This window comes from Panulirus ornatus, chromosome 57 (assembly GCF_036320965.1).
Source record: "Panulirus ornatus isolate Po-2019 chromosome 57, ASM3632096v1, whole genome shotgun sequence".
Taxonomy (NCBI): domain Eukaryota; kingdom Metazoa; phylum Arthropoda; class Malacostraca; order Decapoda; family Palinuridae; genus Panulirus; species Panulirus ornatus.
In genome coordinates this window covers 23,478,221-23,498,956 of record NC_092280.1, presented here as the reverse complement: position 1 = coordinate 23,498,956, position 20,736 = coordinate 23,478,221, and the positions used below count along the sequence as shown (strand labels likewise).

Below are 20,736 nucleotides of genomic sequence, written 5' to 3'. Positions count from 1 at the left end.
ACCAGCCCCACGAGTGCAGATCCCTTATCATCATCTCCTGTACTACAGGAAGCCCTGGACAGCCTCGTCCTCAGAAAATTTGTAAACAATGTAGGTCCCTACTCCCTGCTTCCACTTCTAACTTTAATTACCTGTCAAAAATAAAGGATGTGAGACACATGTTGTGTAAAAGAGAGAGAGCGTGATTCTGTCGAGTGAATGGCCAAAACCCATGAATACGTTTGGCAGAGATTCCACAGGCGTGTCTACCTTGCCCTGTTCCTGAGCGGGGCGCAACCTCGAGGCTATGTGGTACCCGGAGTAATCACTGGTTTACACAACTAAGTATAGACTGGACGACAGAGGCAACACTAAAGGTGGATCGCGTTGGCCAGCCCTAACCATGGGTGTCGCTCACTCTCACTATTATCACACTGTAATTAGCCATAACCATTACCACATGAGAGGGGACGTGGGTTGAGGTAGCCAGGTATTATCCCTGGGGAGAGGGGAGACATAATACTACCCAAGTGTCTCCTGTGTGTCGTCAAAGGCGACTAATGATAGCAAGAGAAGTCTGGAAGTCCTTCCCTCCTGTATCCATTTTCTAAAAATGGTAACAGCAGGAGGAACCAAATAAGGAGTTGGTGTGTGTGTGTGTGTGTGTGTGTGTGCGCGCGCGCGCGTGTGTGTGTGTGTGATCCTTGTTTTCATAGAGTAAATACCTTTGCTTACGTGGAGCATTTCTACTCGGTGAACATACTTGAAAGGAACTATCAACATGACAGACGCAGCAGAGCCAAAATGGCCACTCCTCCACACACACTTGTGTTTCATCTTCTGACACAACACTGATGAACTCACGAACTCATGACTGTCAACCATGAATGACTTTGTGGCGATGGTATGGGCAAGTGAGCGAGTATTGTAAACACAGTCAGCCGGACAAGAGTGCCCCCCTCCCCTCTCTATCACACACACACACACACACACACACCAGGAGCTTGACCAGAGCAGGGTTTCCTCCCCTCCTGTCCCATCACATCCCCGACTCCATTCCCTGCAGCCACTTACCCAACGACACTCACCTTCAGCCCCTTCCCGCCTCGGTTAGCCAGATATTCCCCAACGGGATCTCACCTGTCGGCCATCTACGACCCAGCAGCCAGACGCCCAAAGTTTCACCACTACAGTCTGCCTTCCCGGCCCCCAGGATGTCATCCACCTTGGCTACCCTACCTCACGATTATACATTGTTTCCCCCCACCACTGTAGACAGACGTGGCCAGTGGTGATGGCACGGGCCACTGGTGATGTCACGGGCCACTCGTGATGTCTGTCATGGGCCACACGTGTCCCCCCACGACGTCATATATCTACATCGAAGTCTGGACATCATAGCCTTCCATCACTACCACTACCTGAACGCAAGAACGGGTCACCATGAGCGTTTCCTCGACAGGAGGAGGAGGAGGCAAACACGCGCGAGTCGGCAACACCTCAGACAAGGAGTCATCCTCGGACGAGCGCGTATGGTCGTCCGTCAGCAAAGGGAATGAAGTATCCATGATCGTCCAGGTCCTTCTGACCCCATAGTAATCCACCTCACCCTACCCCCAGGAACCCCAGAACCCCAGACATAGGTTTTCTCAGGAATGAGGCCGTCAGCGTACCAACACCCGCCTAAAATGAACTTTTTTTTTTTTTTTTTTTTTTTTTTTTTTTTTTTTGGTAGCGCCTGAAACAGACGAAGTAAAGGCCTCGCTCGCCTCCATACTCTCCACCTGTCAAGTGTGATGCACCGAAACCACAGCCGCCTATCCACGACCAGGCCCTTACAGACCTCTCTGTGGTTTCCGCCGGCTGCTCCATGTGTTCTGATTCAGTCCATAGTCAGCACGTCGCCCCCGGTATACTACACCGCTCCGATATACTCCATCCTATGCACGCTTTTCATCCTCCTGCATCTTCAGGCCCCGAACATTAAAAAATTCACTGACTCTATCCTTCCATTTCCAATGTGGTCACTCTCATGACCTTGTCCCCTACACTTACTTCTGTCACAAACATAACGAAACCATATTCTGTCATTTTGAACACTGCTCAAGTCGTCAGGGTGTGAGCGTGGAATGTAGCTTTCAGTTGCATGATATATTTTACAATTCGGTGAGACGACTTTCCACCACTCCATTCATAATAGCTGAAATGTGCATCTTCTACCCTAAACAACTTTTATATAGAAATTATCGTCAACAGTACTAGCGCGTGGAAAGGTTAGTAGGGAGGAAAAAAATGCTTTTCCACTTCATGTATTCAATTATCAGGTCACGTGTCCTCGTCGTGATCACTGATGAGGTCAAGTAAAGAGCAAGTGTCGCCTTGGGCGGTCATCCACAATAGCTCCATGACGTCATTCGTGCGCCTTGAGCGGCCACCCGGTCACCTACAACACTCCGTGACGTCATTCGCGTGCATAGCTCCTACCAGTATGATAGATATTTCCGGACCTAAAGCTTATATGAACCCTAGTTGAAATCAACCTATTCAAACATACAGTAAACATTCATTTATCTTGAATTTCTCTAACTCTTCGGTGAACAGTACATATTTCACCGTACAAAATAGGATCAGGAAAGTTTACGCTCACCCTATGACGATAAAGCTTAGAAAACGGGTTTCCAAGACGCGTCTCCCCAACAAGAGAAAAAGAAAAAAAAAAATGGGAAAACTCAGCTGACCCGTGACGCACTTACCCAGCAGCGTCTGCGAGAGGTCGCCAGAACATTGCCCCCGGCATTATATGACGTAGGGTTAAGACGTAAGAACATGTACGAGAAATGAGACAAGGGATAGATCAGACCAAGACCTATCAGGTGGAGGTTCAACACCTACGTGTATCTAAGACGATGTCCTATGACCAACCATGGTTACCATTTACAGTTACGGCATCTCCTGCTGGTGTTCAAGCAAGCACAAAGAATGCTCGTGTCTGAAGTCTGTGTGGATCTTAAACTATAGCCCCCTAGACCATCATAGAGTCGTACAATAACCGAAAGATACCGAATATCTAATAATAAAAAAGAATTCGTAGTTCTTCCATAGCCTATAATAAGAGGGTTTCATTATGCTTGGACGAAGTCCTAATTTATTGAGGAGGAGCAAAAATGCTTTGGCTCATCACGCTTTAAAAGCTTTGCTGAAGCTTTTTCTAAGCTACTTTTATGTCGTTTTCAATGACCGTATCATCCTTACTTTTGCCTATCACGAGCAATGGGAAGACTATTAAAATATTCATGTTTAGAATAGGGTATTATTTTTTTTTCGCGACTGTCATCGGATTATCATTACATGCAACGTTGAAGTCGACCTTGAAAATAATTTTCTGGTGATCACTTTGTACCAAACTTTTCTCCCTCTTGAACATTATCAACGAGAATAGTTAGAACTAAATCTCATTTAGGCTCATCGGGAGTAAAGGTTTCCCTAATTAATTGGATCAATCAGATTTAGGTTTGAGTGCGCGAGCCCCCGGGAGCTACGGGGGAAGATGGACGCGGTATAGCTGACGCAGGGAGCGGGGGAACCCCCGGGTGATGACATAAAACTCTGGGAAAACTTTACCATCAGTGAAAGGCTTTTTTCCTATAGGTTCGATCATCAGGAGTCTAATGACCTAGAACAAGTGGTAGGAAAGGTAGGGAAGACAGGAGTGTTTCAGCAATGTAAAGTACTTTCAATTATTCTTTTTTTGTATCATGTACCCTTTTCTTTATGGTCAAAGATATTAAGTATATAGACACCCACAAAGGTAAGTTTTTGCATTAAGATTTCATGAAATGCCATCAATTTCATATGTCATTTTTATGATAGATAAAAGAAAGAGAGCCATGCACTCAGTAAACGTTTCCTGCCTTTTTCTGAGTTTTTACCTGAGTGTGACTTATCTCTATTAAAGTTAATTGTTGGTTTCAATGATATGTATTTCTCCTTTTTCAGGATATGGATAGGCTAAATGGCAAGCAAAAACACCATATATAGTGACTAGAACGTGGTATTTTAATTCTACAGACTTCCGCTTGCGAAATTTCCGTTGACTTCATTGGAACTATAAATCTAGGTCTGATCTTTATCATTGTTATTATTATCATTATCATTATTTTACTGTTATTATTATTATTATTATTATTATTATTATTATTATCATTATTATTATTATTATTATTATTATTATTATTATTATCATTATTATTATTATCATTATTATTATCATTATTTTAGTGGGGTGTTCTGGTAGGGTTTTGTTGGTGTGGTATATCTGAGAGAGGAGCACGGAAACACGTCAAGCAGCAATATTTTAGATAGGTTGTACAAAGTGAGGTGACAGAAGACAGTAAGTTACTGGAGATGTAGGATTATGGTGAAGAAGAGGTCAGTCGTGACAGGACGAGAAATACGAAGCAGGGGTCCTGGCGGCTGCCGAGTCAATCTAGTACTCCTGTAGGAGGAGGTGGTGGGTGTGGCCCGCATCGCGGCTCCTGGAGTGTGCGGCGGCTGCTGAATGGGGACAGGTCCGTGTATCACCGCAGTCAAGTTGTCAGGCAGTTGGCTCACCACTTGACAACAAGTGTAGGTGTGAGGGATTGAATGCTGCAGGTGCAGATATAGAGGATGAGCCATCAAACACATTCTTCCGAGGATTAGGTCAGGTGCGACCACAAGTTGTACCCTGCTGATGACGACGTCATTAAGGTGCCCATGGGTTACTACATAATTATCTTTATCATTCTAATTGTAAATTTGAGCTCTACCAACTACCAAGAACAAAGCACATATTTTCATTTTGCTATTATCAGCCAATTATAAATTATTTAAGGAACAGATGTATCGTAGTATGTTGTAATCTAACTCGAAGATTTGTAATACAAGCATTTTGGTATTTTTTTCGAAATATCTAAAAAAAAAAAAGAAAAGAATTGGGAAATAGCAGTACAGTTAAACTTCCAAGTGGAAAGAAAAGCTGAGCACACCACTTTCATACAAATGTTTGCGAACGATTGACTTCGAGTAAGCCTCTGGCCGGAGTATCTCGGCGAATTCAGTCGCTACCGAAACTGATCGCTGGAAATGTTTACAACCTTCATCAAGGTTGGGTGAGTGACTCACTGACTGGCACTGAGATGTAAACATCACCTGTTCAGCGGGGAGGAGGAAGACAGGACTCTTGTTATATTTTAATACATATAAATATATATAGACCTACATCAAAATGCCTCTCTACGAAGGTTTAAGTAGTCTAAGTTTAATCAACGAAAAGAATACCACCGTCGTTTTTGACTTTGGAGCAGCTTATACCAAGTGAGTAATACGACTTTCTAGGGGGTCGTTATACAAAATATGTGCTGGTTATTTTCGTGATATATCGACATCTCTAGGTCAGACAGCATTATGCCGATTTTGTGTGTAATAATTATGAAGTAAATAGATCAGCAGAATCAATGAGGAATACCAATGATCATCTTTTACAATGATAGTATATCGAGACCCGGGCAGTGGGATTTAGAGTGTATTTTTTATCGAAAAAGGATTGGTCAATATTAGGAGGATATGAAGGTCAGAAATATGAGGTTAATGATAGTCTGCTCAGATTATTCATGAAAAGAGTATACTTGGTAAAATCAATAGAGACATGAAAGGACACCTGCCTAGTGGGTCTATGGCGTAGCCCAATTCTATCAATAACAGTATCTCACTGTAATTCTATTATAATGCTTTCATAATAGTAGGGAATAGATAGACATTCTATGGCTATATATTTTAGCATTTAACTATTATTAAACCTTATTTTACATTTAGGCGTTTGATCAAGATCTCTCTCATGTAGGTCCTTGCACACTCTACATTTGGATTCTTTCTGTTCTACCGAGTGCTTAAGGCACATCTAGATCTCCTGTAAATGACTACTTTTCAACTTTTGTTGTAATTGATTATTACTTTCATATTTAAACTTTTTGATTACGTGCATTTAATTTTTGCGTGGTATCTTCCTCTTAAACACCACCAAAAAACTTGTTATTTTATCAGATTCTTAGAATACATGTAATAGAGTATCATCACCTGTGAACAGTAACTGTAGTAGTTTCCATTCTATTCCAACATAATGCAACAATACATTACTGCCACTCTAATCTTATGTAATGTTAGAAATTTGAAGTACCTGTAGAGACGTAATACAACCACTCTCTTACATGAATATTTTCTTTCAGACAGACACCACTTCTATTATAATAGATCCTTACAGCATTAAAAACTGTGATCATATTGTTTTCTGGAAATTAATGTATAGCAATAAAGGTTTTGTGAAGGCCTTTTAGAATGTTTGAGAATTACATATATTTTTTTCATAGTATCACATCATTACAACACAGCTTTATTTTCCAAAACAGATGCATTGAAATTACATATCAATTTCAGAGCTGGGTTTGCAGGAGAGAATGGCCCGCGTGTAATTGCTAAATCAGAAGTTAAATGTCGAGAGAGTGGGAGGCTTGTTCCAGTATTTCAGTATCGAGATGATGATGAATTGAGACATCATTTGGTTGACTTTATCCACAAACTGTATTTCAGGTAAACCTATTAGCAACAGCAGTTTTTGTTGTATGGTATTTATACACGGTTACACTCAAGACGTTTAGATACTGTTATAGGATATAATGTGTTGCCATGCATGTAATATATTACTACTGAAATAGTCAGAGTCATTACTATCAGGGCTTTCTTAGGTTTTAGATTATCTCTACTGAGCTTCAAGTTCTTTCTTGTAGTTTCTGTTAACAGTTGGCAAGATTACAAATTTTTTCTTACTAAACATCATGACTGGGGCATATTTTGCTCATGCCATGCCACCATAAAAAGTGATAACATTTTTATGTCATTATTTCATATAAATGCCTTCTATTCCACTTTGACTTATGATATCAGTTATGGAACCATAAATCTGTATCCAAAATCGACCTCTGTTGTTAACATAACCTTTGGTCATGATCAGAGGTATGCTAACTGTTTACAAACACTTCTACTTCCAGTCAGCACTCTTACTTTCACACCTTCTCCTTTCCTATATCATTTTGAGGTCCTTTCCCCTGTTGGTGCATCATGATGTGCTTAATAATATTTATCTCTTCACTTCTTTTAGTGACAGCAGAAGGAGGCAGATACTTTACCATCATCCAGTGGCAAACATTTTGAATGCAAATACTGTCTCTGCTAGAAGAAAGTGTGTGAATACATATTCATTTTAGTAGACAATTTTGAATGTATCTTGTTGTTTAAGTGTGAGAAGTGTTGTTTGATAAAATGTAATGCCAAGTTAAATTTTCATATTGCAGACACCTTCTTGTCAACCCAAAGGATAGGCGTGTTGTGGTTGTGGAAAGTCTCTTGTGTCCAACTAAATTGCGCAGTACATTAGCAAAAGTACTCTTCCGTCATTATGAGGTATTCCCTGAACAACAAATTCTTCTTTCTTGTTTGCTTTTTTTTTTGTACCTAGCATAGGAAATGTTTTCATCTGATGTATGCCAATTAGATTTTATAAGCTCAGTCATATAAAATGTTAGTGATTGGTGAAGGTTTCAGAATATTTGTCCCAGATATGATGCATAGCTTGCATAGGTCTTAAGAAGTTGAATCAGCAAAATTGGATAATCTGTTATTGTAGTTCAAAATAGGATAACAGGTAAAGTAAAGGCTGAGGAAATGAGAGAGATACACGTGTCAAAAAATCTGTGGAAAGGCACATGAATGAATTCACACAAAGAGCATATAGATATGTAGTATATATGGTAGATGAATGGTTTTATAGAAAAAACAATATTGGTAATATGACTGAGGTATGCACAGAATAAGTAACCATGCACAAGATGGACTTGATGCAGTGAGAGATCTGTTCAGGACTGGTGATATATATGTTGAGAATAGTTGGGCAATTATTATTACTTTGTGCAATTAAGGCCCTTAGTGTGATTGCCATTTTTATGTTACAAGGAGAGAGTTTTACACTTGCATTGCCGTTATTCCTTTCATGCATATGTACCATATATTTGCTCGTATGTATAAACACACACACACACACTTACACACACTTCCAGCCTCTGCCAGGTACCCATTTATCGACTAGTTCTAAGGAGAGGATGCATGCCTGGGTTTGGTATGGACTGAATGGTGCTATTAGGTTTTGAACTTGTGGGCCTGACCCCAGGCAGGTATGTGCGGACTCTTGGTCAGTAATGCTAATCACTACACCTTGGAGGGTGTGAGGGTTGAATTGCTATGAATATTGTTGGCTTCTTTCACAATTCATCGTACAGTTCAAAGAAAGTAATTAAAGAAGCAGTATAATTGCTAAGTAGCCTATGTTCATTTTAAGGTCATAAGCATTTTACCTCTGAACGGTGACCATAAAAATCCTTTGATGAAATGTACTTGAAACTTTTAGTGCAGTTTGATTTGTAAAGATTTGGGGGGAACTGTTAGAGAAGAAACTTAGGGTTAGGGTTTTCATGTTTTGTTACCTAGCGGTTATTGGAGTATCATTCTTTCAGTCTGAACAGTTTTCTGGTGAATTAACTCATTTCATAATATCTTGGAAGCTTAAGATATTGCAGTGTGTCGTTGATGCAAATGTAGACATACTGGTATCTTTACTAATAAACATTTGTAATGAAAGTTTAATTGCATATTTATTGTTATGACCTTACTTGAATTTACTGTTATTAATGAACTGATGGTAAATTATGTTTAGATATATTGTATCTCATGAATACACTTGCAGGTGTTGTGTGTGGTGTTTGTTCCATCCCACTTAGTATCACTGATGACATTAGGAGTAACCACAGGCCTTGTAGTTGATCTGGGATACCAAGAGGCTACAATTGTGCCTGTTTATGAGGGTGTACCAGTATTAAAAGCTTGGCAAGCTTTACCCTTAGGAGGCAGAGCCATTCACAGGTACTATCATTATCTTAACAGTTCCTTTATTACTAGATATTAGTGAGTTGTGCAATTTAAACATGATTTTTGTAGTATTTCATACATATACATAATGAACTTTTGTGCTCCACCATTTTCACTTGTTAGAAAATATCAGAGTGTCAGGCTGTTCCCTGCTGTGTGTTATGCAGGATATTTCATTTATTTTTTCCTAATCTTATACGATTTGATTGTCCTGACCATAAAGATCACAAGTGATAACATCAAAATTTGCCTTCTTTCAAAGGATATTTAAGAATTGTCTGAAACTTAACCAAATTCATGAATACTCATAACTTAGCATCAATCCTTTGTCTTCCTACATCCTTTTCTGAGGATCTTGTTTGATTGCTCCCAGCATCACATGATGATTTAAAGCTGACTCTATTTAGAATTCCAGCTGATATTTGCTCACCAATTATAGATGAATGTCAGGAGCTGCCTACTACCCTGACTGGAAGAAATATAATGCATCTCAATAACCCACAGAAAGTCAAAGATAGTGTCATCTGGGCTTGATGCTGGATGTCAAACCCCACTGTTGTGGTTAGTTTCAGAGTAGAATAGAACTCTCTTGGGTATGGGTTTTGTTTTTGGTGCAAATTAAGTTATTTGTTCATTTATTCATGTAAATAAGTTTATTGTTCATTAATTCAAGTAAATAAAGTTCTATCTTAGAAAATACATGCATGATGTAAATAGTATGAAATAATGCCATGAAAAAGAAATGTAAATGGTAACATAGAGGAAAGTAGACTGTATTAATTTTCTTCAGAAATCAAGAAAAGGAGTTTTTGTACACTTTTCTACCACCTTCATCAGCTGGTACCTTAGTTTAGATGCTGTAGATGAAGTATGTGTTGGTCTGGAGATCCCCACTTCAGAGGAGATGGATTCTGGTTTGTCTCTGATTCATCTGTTCACCTAACCATGACCAATTTTATCAATGCCTGCGATCTGCAGATTCTAAGGCTAAGTGGCCAGGAATGAGTAGTTTAATGATATCATCTCTGTGGCAGTCTCTCTTTAAGTGAGGGCAGGCCTAAGGTATATGAGCTGCTAAAGACATGGCAGAGTGAGTAGGGAAAGGTCAGAATGGCTATTGCTTCCTTACTGAAAATGCTGTGGGTTGGAAGGTCTTAACCTTGGTTTTCATTGCAATATCCAGTGGAATGTCTCTTTGTGGGATACTGCCTCAGGGGAAGAAAAAGACTTTTCATTCAGCAGAACCTACATTTCTTTGATTACATCTCAGAGTTCTGACACACTTAACCGTCCCAAATACTTTCTTCAGTTGAGCTTAGCTAAGTAGGTTTCTATTTGAGTGGGGAAGCCAGTCAACTTGGGACTCTTTGACCACTTATCAGGTGGTGTACTAGTGATCTTCTCTCCTATACAAGTCACCTCTAGTCTTCCTCTGTCTGGGATTTTGGTGAAACTTTTGCCATAGCCCTCAACATCAACACATTTTGACAGAGTATGGCATAAGTCTTTGCTTTCTAGATTTCTTATCTTTAGCATCACTGCTTCTCATTGTTTTCTCATGCATAGTTTTCTCTCAGACTGTTCCATTGCAGTATTCATTGATGTAGTAACTTTCCCTCCTATCCCATCAATAGAGGTGTTCCTCAGTATTCTGTCCTATCACCTGTTGTCTTTCTTCTCACAATAAGTTATCTTCTCTATTGTACTGCTAGCCATATTCAGTCTTATTATGATGATTCCACTTTATATACAGCATTTTTCCTTTCCTTCCTTTAATACTTGCAATCTGTCTCATTCTGATCATATATCCTCTCTTATTTCAGACCTGTACAGATTCAGATTGGAGAAGCAGTAACCTTGTAGAATTTGATAGTGCTAAAACACATATCTCCTTATGCCTCTTTTTAAGAATCATTTGTTTCCCCATGCACAGTTTCAAAACAAGATAATTTAACCTGTAAAAGTATTATCATGGTCATGAATATATCATCTGCTCTGTCTTGGAAACCCCACATAATCTACTTCACAAACTCTGCTTACCAAAAGCTGGGAGTGCCTTATGCTGTAATTATTTTTCTTGTGAGCAGCTGTTTCACATCTATAGAGTTTTTATGCACAAGTATAGAGTACTGCTTACACATTTGTAAAGACTCATCCTCTACCTTCCTATTAACCAGAGTGGAATCAAATGCCTTTCATCTCATTCATTCTCCCAGCATCACCTCTCTTCAACCTCCCTTTTCCCTACACTGTGATGTTGCCACTTTTTCACTGTTTTGTTGGTATTAAATTTGGTCATTGTTCTCATGAACTCTCTGCATGTGTTCCCACCTACAAGTTTTGGACCTTTGGCACATGTTTGGCTGCTACTTTCAACAGCTGTGTGTGAAGACCAGCCATTCAAGGATAGTCTATTATGATACCTCCCTCTTCCCATAAACAGCTAAGCTGTGGAATTCTCTTTCTCCTTTTGTCTTTCCCTCTTCATATAGCCCTTCTTCCCCTAAGAGACAGGTATACAACACTCGTGGAGCCCCATTTAATTCTTAAAATCTTCCTATTTAACCTATTTTATCCTAGCTTGCCATAATTGGGGCATGTTATTTGCCCATGCCGTGTGGGTCACTTAAGAAAAACAGTTTGTTCATTTGGGGAATGTGGCTTAAGCATTGATTTCTAAGACTAGCTACAGCAAGTGCTTTTGCATTAGTAAAGTTTTGAGCATAGAAATTGGTCTTTTGTGATAGCAACATTAATTTTTTGCATTTGTCTGTACCAACAGATCATTATGTGAGCTATTGTTAGATCGTGCCTTGACTGTAGGAGAGGATGGGAAAGAGCAGAGACTATCTACTGTAATGGAAGATTTATCAGACAATGTTCTGGAGGACATTAAAGGTATCTCACTGCCTGCATCATTAGTACTGTCTTTTGCTTTGTGTTTACTATGAATTTCTTATATGAATATGTTTTACCTAACGTTGGAGGACAGTTTTCTTGTAACCTTGAAGGACCCCTTTCATAGGCAATCTCTAGTGCTTAGGGCTGACTTGATCCCAAAACTCTTAGACTAAAGGGATCCAGAGACATTTGTTTTTTTATAACCAAAAATGTGTTAAGTTGGATGTTTCATATGTTATGTTACATTGGAAAGAGCTGTATGAGGATTTTTTTCTTCTTAGTCATCTGGCCCTGATGCTGCCTTGCTAAGGCAGGAAGTCTTTTAAAAAAATATCAAAGATTTTTACACATATGAATGTTTAATGAAATTACATATGTACCTTTGCAAAGAAGTATTATTTTTTAGAAAAGTTGTACATTGATTATGAATTTTTGAATGCCTCCAACCAGTTAGTTACCACCAGTTCTCTATAGTACAAACCTTCCACAATCTTCCACTCTTCAGCATTTAGTAAAGATATTATTCAGAGTATTTTTCAAGCTAATCTTTCATTAGCTTGACTTTTTCATTTATTGTACATTCTTTTGTATATATCACTAACAGTGAAAAAAGCCACAGCTCAAATGGAAACTAGAAAATTGTTGAAGTCATATAGGAGGAACTGGTCGGAGGTGAACTCTTATGTATCTCGATTGGACCCATATTATGACTAACTCCAGAAATGTATTTTTGAGAATAACTGATTCCTCCAGGATCACATCTTTAGCTTGATTGGTTTGGTTATATATATATATATTCTGTATGGTAAGTTATGAAAAACAGATCATTTATTGGTTTCATGTGAGCTTTTGGGATTTATAGTAATTCAGTACTTTCCCAACAGTTCGCACCTGCTTTGTGACCACCCTTGATCGTAGTGGTCGCTTACAAAGTAATAAGTATGACAGATCTGTAGAGCCTCCTCCTCCTGCACCAAGTGTCCGGTACCCAATGTCTGGTAGCCGCATTCTCACCATTCCTGGTACTGTTAGAGAAATGGCAACTGAAGTTCTATTTGAACGAGATGAGGATTTACTTAGTGTCCCCTCCATGATACTTGACGCTCTCTTAAAGGTATGATGACGGTATATGTTCCTTGGTGTTGTTGTCTTTTAGTTACTCTTATCTTGCTGTTGTGTTTTTCTAATTTCCTCCTTTATCTAAGGAAATAATATTCAGCAGTATGCACACTTCCTTTCCGTTCAAATTGATACAGACATCTTCTCATTCTGTGAACAGTCCCTTCTTTTTGCATGTTGGCATTGTCAAGGTATATCCCAAGATCAGATGTACTTTGCACTTTTTTTCTGGAAAAGAAGGCAAGAAAAAAATGATACAGGAGATAATACTAATCACGATATATTTAAGCAGAGTTTGACAGATCTGAGAAATGCCTCTGAACAGTAAATATGTGTCTGAGAAAGTGAACTATTACTAAGAGAAAAGAAGCCATTGCCATGAGCATGGATTTCAGTTTTTAAGATGAGGTCTCTATGAAATTCTAGACTGAACTGAGAAGAATTATTTAAGGAGTGTGGGACATTGAGGTGATTATCAATATAGTTGGCAGTGGAAAAGTTGAAGTTTGAGAGTCAGATTGTGAAAGAAAAATTTTTGATGTACTTTAAATCTTTTCTTCAGTTATGTTTAGTAATGTTTTCATATTTGGTAATGGTCACTTGTTAGTCTCTTTGATTGCATACATTGTTTTTATAAGCCAACAGCTTACATGAGAGTTTGAAATACTTTATTGTTTTTTTCAGTGTCCCATTGATACAAGACATGCTCTAGCTGATAATATGGTTCTTATTGGTGGTACTGCCAGTCTGAAAGGCATGAAGCATCGAATTTTGTCAGAGGTTCGGGCACTAGTCATGTCTCCACCATTCTCAGATGTGCTGCAGATCAAGTCTTTTAAGGTTCATCATCCACCAGCAAAAGACAACTATGTGGCATGGTTGGGAGGTTAGTTACTTTTCATATACAAATATTGTTTGAATTTTTTTTGGATTTATTACACAGGAGATAAAGAATTAACATACTCAAGATCCATGGTTGTGTAATTACATGAATATACACATATTTGAAGTGAACCTTCTCATTATATTTTCCCTCCAAAATCTTGCATTTACCTCCCTAACCACCCCATCCATGAGCAAATTAAACAACCATGGGGACATCACACATCCCTGCTGCAGACTGACCTATGCTGTTAACCAATCACTCTCCTCTGTTCTTACTTGTACACATGCCTTACATACTTGATAAAACTTCTAACTGCTTCTAGCAGCTTACCTTCCACACCACATACTCTTAAGATCTTCCACAAAGCATCTCTATCAGTCCCATCATATGCCTTTTTCAGATCCATAAATATTTCATACAAATCCATCTGCTTTCCTAAGTATTTCTCACACAGATTCTTCTAAGCAAACACTTGATCCACACATCCTATACCATTTCTGAAACTGCACTGTTCCTCCCCAGTTTGATGTTCTGTACATGCCTCTTGTTCAATACCCTCCCTTACAATTTTCCAGGAATGCTCAACAAACTTATGCCTCTGTAGTTTGAACTCTCACCTTTATCCCCTTTGCCTTTGTACAGTGGCTTTATACATGCATTCTACCAATCACTAACCTTTATCCCCTTTGCCTTTGTACAGTGGCACTATATATACATATCATTCTGCCAATCACTCACCTTTATCCCCTTTGCCTTTGTACACTGGCACTGTACATGCATTCTGCCAATCCTCAGGCTCTTCAACAGGATCCATACATATATTGAATATCATTACCAACCAGTCAACAACACTCACCCTCTTTCTTAATAAATTCAACTGCAGTACCATCCAAATCCACTGCCTCGCCAGATTTGCGATGGTTTGACTTACAATTTTTTTTACTTTACGATGGTGCGATAACAATGCTCATTTAGTAGAAACCATACCTCAAATTTTGAATTTTTATTTTTCCCGGGCTAATGATATGTGGTTCGATACTGCCTTGTTATGCTGCATAGCAACAGTGAACTGCACGATCATGAGTGTAAACAAACATTACTCTACAGTGTACTTTGTTGCTAGCATTTTTTATATTTTGTGTTGGGTGATTTTGTCCAACTGTAGGCTAATATAAGTCTTCTGAGAATGTTTAAGGCTAGGGTAAGCTATCATGTTCATTAGGTTAGGTGTACAGTATTAGATGTATTAAATGTATCTTCAACTTATGATGGGTTTATTGGAACGTAACCCCATCATAAGTCAAGGAGCATCTGTATATACATGTACATAATTATATGCACACATTAATGAGATGGTCTTAATTAGGGCTTCAGTTTCCCATACTGTCTTAACTAAGATGAAATAAAATCATGGTGGACAGTAAAAGATGCTTTAGGAGCAATGAAAGGAGAGTTGATAAGTTGGAAGACTTTTGTTTCCACTCTGGCTAAAAGAAAGGTGGAAGTGTTTCACTTTTAATTGGGTGTTTTTATAGTTTATACTTAAGAACTCTGTAACAGAGTGGGTTGAGCACTTTTAAGATTGCACTACATGTATATGTTTATTGACCTCATAAGTGACCATCTGTTTATTTTTACTTGCTGCTTCTTCAGTTAGCATAGCTTAGGAAAAGAGTAGGCACCAGTTCATGACTACTAGTACCATAAAGAAGAGAATCTTTTATTCTCTCTCTTCTTGTTTCATCAGGTGCAATACTGGGAGGAACAGAAGCCGTTGTTCTTCGCTCTCTGCCGCGTGACCAATACCTCACAAATGACATTGTTCCTGACTGGTGTAATTTGGCTTTTAATACGAAAGAGGAACACGATGAAAAGTCAGTATAAACTACTCTAGTTTCCACAAAAGGGAAATCTTGTGTTTAGTAAGGTGAATATGAATACGTCACTAAAGATGTAACTGTATATGCATAAGGGATTTCACTAAATGCTACACGTAATGAATTTTGCTAAATGCTGTTGCTAGTATTTGCAGAAGATACTGCATACACAAGTTAAAGTAGTTAGACATTATTGCATATTATTGAGTGCACTGGATAACATTCTTTTGATGAAAAATATTTAACTGTCTTAAAATGACATGCAGCAGTTACAGCAAGTATTCCCCATTTGTAAACACATTTTCTTAATTTCTTCCTGTGAAATGTGCATTTAAGACTATTATGTCATATATCTAAGAAATGGCTCTATAATCATGTCACATAGACTATATATTTACTGAATGTATGGACTACAGATTATAAGTTGATGCACAGTGAAGTAGTATGGAACTCAATGATAAGTTGTTTTGATATCTGTATGACTATGCACTTACTTTAGATAATCATAGACAGTGCCAGCTGTATTAAAGATATGGATGAAGTAAGCTTAAAGAGTACTGCTTTTTAAAGGTAGTATGATTTATACTGTATTATTTTATCTGTGTCCTAAAGTTTTAGGCAATTCAAATGGGAACCTTACAGTTTTATGCAAAGTAGCCATTATGATAGCATAATCTGCTGGATGAAGATGAATCACTCTGAGTGCAAGATGTGGCATACATGGTATGGATAACTTAGAAAGTCTTAGCCGTTGCTTTTATCCTTATTCTGAATTAGATAACAAGATGAGATCTAGTAATTTTATGTAGTGAACCTGCACTGCATTTTGTTTTTTTTATAGATACTGATCTTACATTTTGCACTCCATGGGCTCTATTTATATCTGTTCTTATTAATATATTGGTTTTATCAATGTGACAGTTTTTTCGATGATTTGGCTTTAATATAAGTGGTGTATGTGAAATATATCCCTTGACGCTTCACTGTTTTTAGTAAATGAATTGCTTACCATCATATAGATATATCCACTTGAACCAGAGGGGAAAAGTCTTAGGAGTCTCCACTACTCAGAAGGGAGTTGGTTCCAATGAAAAGCCCAATAATGTGGCAGCTTTTTGTTAAGTAACATGGAATAGATGTGGGAACAATTTTTGATAATATTCTGGTCTGTTGAAATAAAACTTTTCATTAAATTCAACTTCAGCTTTACCTCTGCCATCCTTCCTAAACTCATCTACATCTGTTTCTTCAGTATGCAAACTGATATTACACTATCACTTACCATCCCTTTCAAAAACTACAACACTTTTATTTGCATTCACTTTAGCAACCTCCTCCTATATACATTTTTAGAGATATAGACCAAAATTTCCACAAGTATTGATATGATGAAATGATAACACTAAGAATATGGAACAGTCCTGATGCAATTTACCATGAATTTTTCATTTTTGAAGTGTGATTGTCCAACAGACAGCTGTAGTGAGAACATACATATTTTACAAACGTTTCTGGACATTTCATTTTGGATCATATCTGTCTGTCATTTTTTCCATTTGTCTTGCTCAGACATTAGTAAACTACATTGAATATGATTAACTGTAGACATTTTTTGCGTGTGGGTCAGCATTATTTAACTTTAACTACTAAAATACCAAATAACCTTTTGTTATAATAAAATCCATTTCAGAATCATGAAATCAGATTATAAGAATCTTAGGCATACTTCATACATCTTTATTTAGCCTTCAGCAGATTTTGAGTTGCATAGAAATTGGTTCCAAAAGTTGTGTATTTTGTAAATCATTAGAGTTTCTAATTTCTCTCATTTTTATGACACAATGCCAACAACAACTAAAATATTTTTTCTGATCTTCATAAGCAGTGGAATTACTTTTTTGTTAAACATGTTTTTCTTTTAAACAGAATGCATCTTTACACTCATTATTTCTTACATCTTACCTAGACTCTTAATCCTCCATTTCTTATGGTTAAGCATACAATTCTGTCTGCATTTTCTCATGTACTGCCGTATGGATATTTTGATGATGAACAAACATTACTCATTACTTCTGTTTGGTGTCTAACAAGAATTCCCTCTTCCTAATAGCAACAGTACATGATCCAAAAGTGCTCAGAACATCTTAAACTTGCCAAATCATATATATTTGGGAACCAGTCTGTTCACTGAAAAGGCACTCGCGCCTGTTTCTTCAACAACCATCCTTTGTAGACATGGCAAGGAATTTGCTAGGTACATGACAGCTATCCTCTATACATAGTTGCCAATAATTCATCCATTTCCTTGGCAGAATAGATGTTCCTAGCTTCTTTCTTTCATACTATTCGCCATTTCCCGCGTTAGCAAGGTAGCGTTAAGAACAGAGGACTGGGCCTCTGAGGGAATATCCTCACCTAGCCTCATTCTCTGTTCCTTCTTTTGGAAAATTTAAAAAAAAAAAAAAAAAAAAAAAAAAAAATGTGGGATGAAATAGATTCAGGAAAATATTTTACTGTTGAGCAGGAATGTTATGACAGCAATATGGAGATATGGAGAGGGGAAAAATGGCAGAGGAAGTACTTGGAACCACTTAAAATTTACATTGCCCATTTTGAGTGTGGTGGCCAGGGCTTTAGAGAGGGTTTGGTGAAAGGGCATGGTTATGAAGAGGCAGACTGTAGTTGAGAAGGAGGGAGGGTGTGCTTATGAGAGAGGGAGGGAGTGATGGTGGTTAAAGAGGGTGTGGTTATGAGAGAGGGAGGGAGTGATGGTGGTGAGGAAGGGTGTGGTAGCCAGGGTGAAGGCCATTATGGTAGAAGGATGTATGGTAGCCAGGGAGGGAGTGCTGGTGGTTGTGCGGGAGGGTGTGGAGACCAAGGTGGGAAAGCATGGTGGTGGTAGTGAGGGAGGATGTGGCAGGCATCTTTAGAAGCGAGCAAAGATCCAAATCTATAAGTATAATAGGAAATATTTGTGATGACTTGCATTCAAAATACAGGTTCAGTTGCCACTCCTTATTCCACACCTTTCACCAAAATTCAGTTTTTCATGAATTTAACCATCTCAGCACAACCATGCCCTTCAACCACACCCTCTCTCCCTGGCCACCACACCCTAAATGAGTGATGTGAATATTAAGTGGTTTGATATTATAACCATTTCATTTTTCTTAATTAGCTCAAATCTATTAATTTCTAGTGACTCTTTCAAGATAAATACATAACACACTGACACCTCCCACTTCCAGTTGGTAGCAGCCTCCTACAGAAATAAAATGGCTAACTTAGTCCATGACAGAGCAACCGGTTCTCTGCATTTCAGAAGTTTCTTGTTGGCAAATAGCACAGCGTAATACCAGATCTGAGTCACACAGGATCTTAGTGCAAAGCATTACTTTGGCAGCTTGCAGTATAATCACTCTTCTTCTCATATTTGGTTTTTGTATACATAGTTATACAACTTTTTTATAAAATTTGTATTGTGAGGTAGGTATAGAGATATCAAATGGAAACTTGTATTGTATCTTTTGTCCTTTTGATATTTTCTGTTGGCACTCTTCCCTGCTACCCTATCAGTCTTACTGAAATTCTAAACTCAGTGCAGTCACATAGTCATTACAGTATTCTATATCCTAAGCTTTATAAAGTATATTCTTATTATCACTTGCTCCACGCTTACTATTTTGCTTTATACATTGATCAGTAAATTAGATTTTCAACAGAAAGCAGTGTTACCAGACTCTGCTGCTGGAAGTTACACAATTTTGGGCAGCAGAAGCTTTAGGAAAGTTCTGAATAACACAAGGATTCTTTCATAGAAACTGGTCATATTTATTTATTTATCTATTCATTATACTTTGTCGCTGTCTCCCGCATTAGCCAGGTAGTGCAAGGAAACAGATGAAAGAATGGCCTAACCCACCCACATACACATATATATATACATAAACACACACGCATATACATACTTATAAATTTCAATGTATACATACATATACATACACAGAGATGTACATATTTACACATGTACTTATTCATACATGCTGCCTTCATCCATTCCCGCCGCCACACATGAAATGGCACCCTGTTTCCCCCGCGTGCATGCACGGTAGCACTAGGAAAAGACAATAAAGGTCACGTTCGTTCACACTTAGTCTCTAGCTGTCATGTATAATGCACCGAAACCACAGCTCCCTTTCCACATCCAGGCCCAACAAAACTTTCCATGGTTTACCCCAGATGCCTCACATGCCCTGGTTCAATCCATTGACAGCACAGCTACCCCAATATACCACCTCATTCCAATTCACTCTATTCCTTGCACGCCTTTCACCTTCTTGTATGTTCAGGCCCCAATCACTCACAATCTTTTTCACTCCATCCTTCCACCTCCAATTTGCTCTCCCACTTCTCCTCGTTCCCTCCACCTGTGACACATATATCCTCTTTGTCAATCTTTCCTCACTCATTCTCTCCATGTGACCAAACCATTTCAAAACACCCTCTTCTGCTCTCTCAACCACACTCTTTTTATTACCACACATCTCTCTTACCCTTTAATTACTCACTCAATCAAACCACCTCACACCACATATTGTCCTCAAACGTCTCATTTGCAACACATCCTCCTCCTCTACACAACCCTAAATATAGCCCATGCCTCACAACCATATAACATTGTTGGAACCACAATCCCTTCAAACATACCCATTTTTGCTCTCCGAGGTAACATTCTCGCCTTCCACTCAATCTTCAATGCTCCCAGAATTTTTGCCCCCTCCCCCACCCTGTGACTCACTTCCGCTTCCATGGTTCCATCCGCTGCCAAATCCACTCCCAGATATCTAAAACACTTCACTTCCTCCAGTTTTTCTCCATTCAATATTACCTTCCACTTTACTTGTCCCTCAACCCTACTGAACCTAATAACCTTGCTCTTATTCACATTTACTCTCAGCTTTC

The 20,736-nt window shown here is 38.5% G+C and overlaps 1 protein-coding gene across 1 annotated transcript; it reads left to right on the top strand.

Moving 5' to 3' along the window:
- Window positions 1–5,124: 5,124 nt before the first annotated feature.
- Arp10 (Actin-related protein 10) lies at window positions 5,125–16,972 on the top strand. The gene is made up of 8 exons (XM_071694721.1): window positions 5,125–5,334; window positions 6,451–6,603; window positions 7,365–7,473; window positions 8,810–8,985; window positions 11,774–11,889; window positions 12,777–13,006; window positions 13,696–13,897; window positions 15,645–16,972. The coding sequence occupies exons 1-8, from the start codon at window positions 5,246–5,248 to the stop codon at window positions 15,779–15,781; spliced, it is 1,212 nt and encodes a 403-aa protein (XP_071550822.1). The 5' UTR covers window positions 5,125–5,245; the 3' UTR covers window positions 15,782–16,972.
- Window positions 16,973–20,736: the final 3,764 nt, after the last annotated feature.